This window comes from Conger conger, chromosome 6 (assembly GCF_963514075.1).
Source record: "Conger conger chromosome 6, fConCon1.1, whole genome shotgun sequence".
Lineage (NCBI taxonomy): Eukaryota > Metazoa > Chordata > Actinopteri > Anguilliformes > Congridae > Conger > Conger conger.
The window spans coordinates 29,075,286-29,085,164 of record NC_083765.1 but is presented as its reverse complement, the minus strand read 5'-3'; the positions used below and the strand labels follow the sequence as shown (position 1 = coordinate 29,085,164).

The 9,879-nt window shown below is 38.7% G+C and overlaps 1 protein-coding gene across 1 annotated transcript; it reads right to left on the bottom strand.

Moving 5' to 3' along the window:
- Positions 1–245: 245 nt before the first annotated feature.
- bdh2 (3-hydroxybutyrate dehydrogenase, type 2) lies at positions 246–9,689 on the bottom strand. Its single transcript, XM_061245741.1, has 10 exons — positions 9,621–9,689; positions 8,033–8,119; positions 7,604–7,682; positions 6,363–6,459; positions 5,679–5,787; positions 5,100–5,160; positions 4,482–4,595; positions 3,872–3,930; positions 3,412–3,504; positions 246–1,055 (listed from the first exon to the last, which is right to left on the bottom strand). The coding sequence occupies exons 2-10, from the start codon at positions 8,102–8,104 to the stop codon at positions 1,002–1,004; spliced, it is 738 nt and encodes a 245-aa protein (XP_061101725.1). The 5' UTR covers positions 8,105–8,119; positions 9,621–9,689; the 3' UTR covers positions 246–1,001.
- Positions 9,690–9,879: the final 190 nt, after the last annotated feature.

The window sequence follows — 9,879 nt, the reverse complement described above, 5'->3', positions numbered from 1 at the left end:
TGGACACATACAAACTGCCGTCCAGAACGCCCACTCTGCATGTTCCTTCCTTATCTGAAGTCCACTTCGAGAGCCCCGCGGCAAAAAAACGATACCGATAAACCGAGCTGGATTATTATTTTACTTCTGCACAGATTGATAGCTAGCAAAACCCTGACACCGAAGGAAGCATGTTAAGAGTTAAGGTAAAGTTAGAGGTAAAGTACGTTTCCAGTGTGATTTGTCAATGACAGAATCAATTACTCTCATATGCGTTCCTTTTTAATGGGCTTTGTAAATATTTACATTTCCAATGCTTTGAAAACTATTCTTGAAGACATTTATGTAATGCAACAGACGACAATGGATTCTCTAATGAAGAGGAGTTTATTACAAATTATGTAAATGTTGGGTTAAACTTAATAAGATTGAATCAGACTGCAGTGCAAATAGGGAACAATAATCGACATTTTCACTCTGAAGTGTTAGACAGATCTGGCAGATTGTTCCAGTCTATTTATAGCTCTGGATGGAAAGGGTTAATCCGATCCTATTAAGGCAAAAATTAATTCTGTAAGGTCCTTATCTCTGGTGCCTTTGTTCTGTCAAGGCTCAAGCTAGCCCCTGCAGGTATATCCCAGTGGAAGACAACTCATCCATTTTATAAGATCACACAGGAGGCTACAGTTAACAACATTTATCCCTCAACAACATCTTATGTTAGTCAGACCTTGTACAACTTCTGAAGGGGCACTATAATAGTCATCTTTACAGTTTCAAATATTCTAAAATCAAAAACATACACTGAAATTGAAATATCTTAAAAATTCCAGTAAGTAAACTATTATTTTAAGGCATTGTGGCAAGATCAATTTCCAGATGATTATAGGCAAAAAGTAAATATATATATATCATATTTTTAATTATTTTAGAGAAAGAAAAAAGGCTGTCATGTAAGTGCTGAAATGTTACATTTAGAAGCTCCCATACAGCTGATGCCTTCTTGGGTCCAAAGTAAGACTTCAGAGCCTCCAGCCTCCATCAATGATGTGTTCCGTTCCAGTAACATAGGCAGACTACAAACGGGAACAATAAATATTTCTCAAAAAACTGCAATCTTTATCCCACAAAGATTAATATCCCACATGTGAGGGTGTCCAAGCCGAATTGTATAATGCATAAGTATTCACACACAAGAGAACAAGGTACTGTACAAAGGGGAGAAAACGGACTTATATTATGTAGAAACATGCACATATCCCAACAGTGTTTGGAACCAAATCTGCCAAAGTAACAGGATTCTCAATATTTATTATTGCTGCATTTTGAGGACCCCCTTGAAAACAAGATGCTACATCTCAAGGGGTTATTCCTCATAAAGAATTTCAATTAAAATGATGATTTTAAAAAGCATAATGCAACTGGAACACAGATTTTAAAAGTAGCCTGCGCATCACATCACATATGCTGATGTACTAAGTCATGGATACATGGTAATCACTGTAAGTGTAAACGGTAATTCACCTTAATCCCCATTAGCCAGAGTGCATCTCCACTCAAGCATACTTCAGCCCTCCAGGATTAAATCACTGTTTATCCTTTTGCCTTTAAAATGGCAAAATTCCTTACGATGGACTTTTTGAAAGCAGTCATTTGTGGCCACGTAATGTGATAGTGCTTTGGCTGTAAGCTCTAGCTTTGATTGCTGGAGACATTCATACCTAAGACCCGGTTTACTTCAACATGTCTAAGTGGTAATTCATCTACTCAAACATAACACTTGATTTGCCATATATATTAACTGACTTAACAGTTTAAACCAGGCACATGCTGCCACCAATTTGTGGTTATCACCCTATTTCAATAGTCAAGTAGTGGTTATTATACGTCAATTTTCTTTTCACATATAGTACTGTCAGCTTCAACGGTGTATTATGTATATATACACACCGATCAGCCACAACATTAAAACCACCTGCTGAAACCAGCTTTTTTCATGATTAAAACTGCTTTAAACTGTATAAACTCATCTATACACACTTAATATTTCATTATATGATGTGTACTTATATACGCAGATAATCATGAGTGAGCTCCATTTAAAAGTTGAATTTTTAAATGAAAATGTAAATCTTGTAACTCATTGTGGTACACAAAGGTATCACAGTGTACCACAAACGATTTAGCTAAACACGCATGATTTAACACGTAAAGAGATAAAAGGAACGTGTAGCTTCCCAAATTGCACTCCAGACAAGCAATTACCGAAACTCTGTATACGATGGCTTATTATCAAAGCGAAAAATACATACCTAGTTGTTAAACGATACCAGTTAGTTATTGGTAGCAACAAGCAAATTAGCTATTTTAGCTTGCCGAAATAACAAATATCCACCTGAGACACAACGCGTGTGCAACGATGCTTGCAACGCTCGCTACTATGTTCGTATTGCCTCGCGCTACCTATGGCTAATTTGCTTGTTGCTACCAATAGCAAACTGGTATTGTTTTATGACTAGATATGTAGTCTTCGCTTGGATAATAAGCAATGGTACACAGTTTCACTTGTCAGCTTGTCTCGAATGCAAATTTGGCAGCTACACGCGAACAATCTGAATAAGCCCCCTCGCCATTGGCTGTGCCAATTAGAACCATTTTTCAACCAATGAGCTTGAATTATTATGAATTATTATTATTATTATTGGCACTCTTATCCAGAGCGACGTACAGTTTATTAGACTAAGCAGGAGACAATCCTCCCCTGGAGCAATGCAGGGTTAAGGGCCTTGCTCAAGGGCCCAACAGCTGTGTGGATCTTATTGTGGCTACACCGGGGATCGAACCACCGACCTTGCGGGTCTCAGTCATGTACCTTAACCACTACGTTACAGGCCGCCCTATTACTGTAATTACTGTACAGCTGTGCAATGTTTTGGTACAAAGTGACGGCCCGTCAACAGTATATTTTGAAACCACAATTTAAGGACGATAAACTCAGGCAGAGGATGAGTCAACATGTCAGTGAGCCTTTTCCAATGATAGAGAGGGATTTACAATGGTCTTGTAACAGTGTTTTCACACAAAAATCTTGCCTATTGTACCTTTAACAGGTGCTCCAGGACCTGTATCATTTTGCATATTTAAAAAAAAGAAAGGCGACCCGCATTTCAAAATGCATAGGATCTATTCCTACATAAATTTCACCACATGCAGTACCATGTAATTCCAATGGAGGGTAGAAGGGTGAAATCAATGTAGGATTAGATTCCTTTTTTAATATTAATTTTAATTTTAAAATTAAACTTTTGAATGCTATTTAAAGCATTTTTACTTAATTAAGCAGGTGGTTTTAATGTTGTGGCTGGTCGTTGTGTGTGTGTGTGTGTGTGTGTGTGTGTGTGTCTATATATATATATATGTATATGTGCTCACCTCATCCGAGGCCAGGTACACACAGAGATGGGCCACTTCTTCAGCTGTGCACATCCTGCCTGTTTTCTGTCTGGCCAGGAAGTCTTTCAAGGCCTAAGGACAGATGTGGACCAATGAGGAGGAACCATTCAAGCATGTTACCACATAATACCCCACCTTTAAAGGACGGGCCTAACCCTTGACGCTTGACAACCCTGATTTTAAAAAAGTATGTCTTAAACAGTACCTTCTTCTTCAGTTACAATGTGTGAAATTATTAACATTATTAATATACAATATTAAAAGGAAGCACAAATCAGTGCCAAGTTTACACTCAATTTCTCAACCAAGAAACAAAGAGAGGACCAGACTAGTGTACTAGCATGACAGCAATAAGGTCAATAATGCTTCTAGCTGAGTACTTTGACCTACTTTGAGTATTCTAATGATAAAATGGAGTGACCATGACCAAAGGTAATACCTGTTCTGGGTCAGGTCTGGCCTGGATTCTGTCTCGCAGTGACGGAGTGTCCACAGTCCCTGTAAATGCACAGGAAACAACCATTTGAAGGTCTTCATAGTGCCTTACACTGAACACTGAGGTCACCATCACAACTGACGGTACAACAACTATAAGGGAAATATTTTTAATAAACTTTAATGTAAGTTATCATATCCCCTTGGATTCCTATTGATGTGTAAAAATGTATAAATGCCTCACTATCACACTTGTCTGTCCTGTTGGTGGTCTAGCAACAGATAATGATGTATGCATTCACAACAGTAAGCGGGTCATTCATACTATGCATTACTGGGAGTCATAAGTCTTCTGAATACGCTCTAGGAAACTATATTATTCTTCTGAATTCAAAGCAGGTTAGACGATTATTGTCCCCAAAAGTGTGTCTAAATGTCACACAAGCAGGGCTATAAGGCCAAAGTCAGTATTGGCCAAACTTGAGGATTTTTCCATAAGGTGATAACGTCTGCTGCATTGCTGTTTGACTTGGTGACGCACAGACAGTAAACAATGGCTAGGACGAATGAGTAAAGTGTGACTAAGCAGAAGAATCTGGAGGGGGCGTGATTACCTGGGCAGATGCAGTTGCAGCGAATTCCCTGCTCTATGAAGTCAGCAGCCACAGATTTGGTGAGTCCAATCACAGCAGCCTTTGAAGTGCTGTAGACACACCGTTGTGGCACACCTGAAGGATGGAAAGAGAAGCCAAGGTACAGTTTTACCTTAAGTAATAACACTATAACTACTGGGATTATTACTACCACTGAAATCTGATCAGGGTAACAGGCATGTATAGTACAATAAACCTAAACTTTGAAAACATTTCAAGACATTGAACAGTACAGCTTCCAAATGATGTGGTAAAATCGATACCTTATGAAATGTTACGAAATTGCGATGTTACAAAGGCAAAACTATTTTCAACCACACCAACTGTAAAAATCACGGACCTCAAATTACAGACCTGGAGATCTGCAATTTTTGTTGGGGCAGAAAATGTAGGTCTTGGAAACAACTAGTGTGGACTTAAGTGATGTACTTAAGTGCTGCAATGCCAGAGAACACTGCAGATGTCCAGAAATGGAGTTGCAGATCTCTGCATTAAATAAACTAACCTGAATACCAGTCCTGCTCAAATATTTATATTATAAAAATGACCTAAACAGCTTATGGTCCTAACTCACTTTACCTTTTATACTAGATGCCACAGATGCCATGTTAATGATATTCCCAGTCTTGCGAGCCAACATCTGAATATAAGACATGATGAATGTCAAACAAAGAATTCAGGAACATGAAGTCCTTACACTTAACAACCGCTTCAGTAGATGAAATCTAAACCAAATGACAGCAAAGGCATATCCACTCACAATTGATCATGGCCATTGGGAATTTGTTAAGTGGAGTTGTTTCCATAGTGATAGTTCAGGACCGCGCATTTAATGAAGGGTTTCATTTTTCCCCCTGGGGTAACGGCTAGAGGTATTGAGCTGCATTTACTCCTGAGTACAGGATAGACTGCATAAGTTTACTCTTTTGGTCAAAAACAGAGGAGCTGTTGTGATGTTCCCACATATGAGATGAGCTGCACTGCAGGGATGCATTGATAAGTTTTCTCCATTCTTAAAATGGAGTGTATTGCGTTTTCTTTCATGTTTATGAAATGAGCCACACTCTGGTCCATTTTCTGTGATGTAAATGCGTAGAGTCGTCTTGTGCATTTTCTCCCGTGGTTGAGATGACAGACTAAACCATGGGAATCGGTCACCTTGGGCAGAAATGCCTTGATCATCAGGTACATGCTGCGCACGTTGACGCTCATGGTGAAGTCCCAGTCCTTCTCATCACAGTCCAGGATTGTCCCATGATGAACAAAACTGTAAAGTACAAACGCTGTCAGTTCTAGGGCACTATGGTAGCCTCTCGTCCATAAAAGACTGCAATGAAATGTTCCAGGCCTTCTGAACTGCTTAGGACAGGGGTGCCCAATCTTATGCAGAGTATGCAGGTTCTTGCAACCAATCACTACACCAGCTGATTTCACTAATTAGTTCTCTAGTTAAAGGTGTTTTAGTGAAATCAACTGGTGTAGTGTTATAAAAACCAGCACACTCCCAGCCCTGGCTTAGGCAATATTTACAGTGCTCAAATTCAGGTCAAAGACTGATTTAACTGTTATCCATGCATCTTTGCCTTTTGGAAAAAAAAAGTTTAAAAACAGCCAGCCATGTTGGCGTCCAAATACTAGCATTACAAGGCCAAGGCAGAGTGTAAGTTGGCACATAACCATGGACACAACACAACTGTTCATGTAATACTCTGAAACATTTTATTGACATCATGCTGTGAAAATTTCAGATATGCTGTGTGCTATGAATGTTTTCCAGACAAACAAACTGAAAATGTAAGAACAGGCAGAGGTACACAATGTGCAGGCTTTTCATTTTTGTACCCTGCGACATTGAAGAGTACATCAACGTGGTCCAGCTCTTTGGCCAAGGCCTCAACTTGATCCCGTTTGGTCACGTCCACAACCTTGGTCTTAATACCTGAATAAAATGAAGGGTCAATTACAAAGCCTTGTAAAACAGTCATGAGACAAGATGGGAGGCCTTCAAGTGAAAAAGCTCAAAGTCATGCGAGGTGATTTGTTCCTGGATTAATTGGATTACTTTGGCGGCCTTAGGACGTGTACAGAAAGCTACAAAGGCCTGCACTGTGAAGTGTTTCCGGGAAGAAAAGCTGTTCTATATACACCGCTAATATCCTGTGAGCACTTACGAATGGGTCAGAAGGTACTTTGATTCGGAGCAGGTGTTATCTGCCTCTGTTTCAATTCACTTGTCTCCTAGATGCACAATGTACTGTAAGCCACAAAGCAGCAGGGTTGTTGCCATTTCAAGGCAGTTTAAATATGCAAATAAAATTGCATTATTATTAAGGAACAGAGTGTGATATGATCAACAACTTACCTCCACAGAAAACAAACGATCATGCCCAAGCAAAAGCAATCAGCAGAGATACTTCCTCATTATTCCTTCCTTATTTTAGCTACCATCAATGTATGTATAGCTTCTAATTAATACATGTGTGTGTTAAGTCATATAAGCCATGTTCAACACTTGTCAAATCTTCAAGGCCAAGGCTAAAAAGATGCCACAGAGCAATGACCATAAATAACTATAAACTATATTTCAAACTATGATTATGCCTTGTTTATCACAGCAATTGTTTTAAAATGATGAAAATTGGCCACAAGGTTGTTTTATTGGTTTTAAATTTCTTTTACATTTTAAAATTCTTTTTCCTTTTTAAAACACACTCAATAACTCAAAGTAATGATTTTAACAAAAGCAAACAGTCGACAAAACTAGACAACAATTGTAAATTAAATGAAACATAACTTTAAACAAAAGTGTGCAAACAAATGATTAAACAAATGAAAAACAAGTCTTTGGAAAATCATATCGAAACAAAAGGAAAGCAACAAAGTGGGTTTTTTAAGAAAGCCCAAAGCGGGCAAGAATACTTAAAAAAGGGTCCATCTTGCTCGGGTTCAGCAGGTGTTGAGCATCTCTTGCCCCTCTTGGGGGGGTGGACTATATAACCAGTTCTTTCCAGTGGTCCACCCCCCAAAAAATTGGCCACAAGGTGGCAGCAGTATTCAAACAGAAACAGCATTTGTAAACTTACTAGGATAGCTGTCCAGTTCTTTCAGCTTCTCACTATTGATATCAGTTGCGGTGACATGCGCTCCCTCTTTGGCAAATGCCTGTATAAACACAAACAATATTATTTCCACCATTGATTACCAACTTTTCTTCCTTTTTTTTTTTTTTTTTTTTTACTTCAGTAAGGCATGGCCCACACTATAAACCATTTAATTTAGGAAGGCTTTATTCAGTTTAATTTCATTCAAAATAAATAGGCGAGTATTTTTTCATCTCACGGCTGAGAATATGCTTTTATACAGCTCCAAGGAGGAGGAGGATTGGGTGAAAGTATATTCAAGCTTGACAATATGACAAACCTTCATACATATATATATATATATATATATATATATATATATGTTGGACAGTCTGCACTATACAGGTATTTGTTTCTAGTCGGATACATTACTATGGCTGCTGCGCGACCAATTCCCTGTGCGGCCGCTGACAGCACGATCACTTTCCCGTCCAGGCGACCCATGATGCACTGCAAACACTAAAGGTGAAGATATGGGGCACAAACATACGTTTAGTCAGTATTATCTTTTTTTCAACTGCAGTCATTCTCAACCTCGGTCCTGGAGTACCCCTGTGCATGCTGTTTTTCGTTACAACCACAACTGCAATCCAACCATTTCAACAAGGTGCTTTACATATTGGGGGGCAATAAAAGGGCGTTGCTTCAAAAGAGCATGCGTGCTCAGTCAACCTATCCCGTATAAATAAAGGTTAATACATAAATAATAAATAAAAAGTGGTACATTATTTCTAACTGCTCAAATTAAAGGCTGAGGTCAATCAGTGGGATCTTAATTGGTGTGGACACCTGGCCACCAAAACAAACCACCTGGGAGGTGGAGCAAATTATAAAGAAACCCTCGTTGTATGCAATTGTTTGTAACTTTTTGCAATAAGCACAATTATTCGCATGACATTGCAAAGCTATTTCTGGCATAATGTGGTTTAAGTTAAATCCCTCTAAACATGAAAATCAGCTAATTTAGAAAAAAACAGCTTGTTAAAAATATTGGATTACAATTGTGGTTGAAATGAAGCCCAGCATACACAGAGGTACTCCAGGACCGAGTTTCAGAATCACTGTTCTACGGTATTGTCTCAAACTGAAACAAAAGCGATGCTTAAAAACGAATACTCGTTTTCTTGCCCTTTTACATTTGGATACTTTGGTTCCATAGTGGTTGCACGGGAAATGGCGCACAGGAAATTCATTTAATTGATACAAATACACTGAATGAAGCCTGGGATTCCGGGTAAACCAAATACTGCGTTATTGCAACGATACTGGCTAACTATATTCTGTAAAATGTCTATATTCACCGACAGTCAGCAAAACGGTCGAACTAGGTTAAAGTTCCCTGCTTCAATAACTGCAACGTATTCGAACATGATCTTTAACTGAGCAAGCAAAAAGTTTAGACTTTGACCGATTGACTTTCTTCAGATCCTTTTTTCATTAAATAGACTGTACACTTCCTTTTCGTAGCCTATGCTGAAATATAACAATAAATGTGCGTACTGGAGGCAGTAGCCTATTTTGCATTATTTGTTGTTCATTCTAAATGGTTGTTAATTATGCATATCAGAGTTAGCAATGCGCTATCTAGCGAAATCCGTTTCACTGTATCCGTTGCACTGTAGGTAGGTTACCATAAAAAACGTAAAATGTTAGGCTACAGTACGCTGCATTAACTAACTTAGCGATATGTGGCATGCTAACGGTATACTAAATGCATACAAGTAGACAGACTGCAAACAAGTCCGAGAAAAAGCAGCAAGGAATTCAGATTCATATAGGCTAGCAATGTAGTAACTGCCAAGCTGCTCCTGTTTAGCAGCTGTTGCCTGATGTCAGGCCTGGCAGAAAAGCGGGGTATGAAAAGTTTAAATCATTAATTATGAATACTTCTGAACGAAACCTATTACCACTGGAATCAAAGATAGCTTGCAATGAAAGTTTCCAGGAAGTAGAAACTTACCGTTTGCACACACAAAAGAGCAGACAGGAAATCGAGAATCCCTGTCTCCGCCTATTGAATTATATCCGTTCCCACTTTATTGGATTCTTATTGGACAGGTTGCCCGAATCAAGAGTCCTATACGCTATATAAAAAAAACTGTTGTATGAGTCGACAAAAAGAAACGTGAAATCAGCAACTATGATTAAGATACATTTCTTAAAATGTGAAGAAGCATACCACTATGCACTACAGTCATATAATCTATAAATGCACTGTG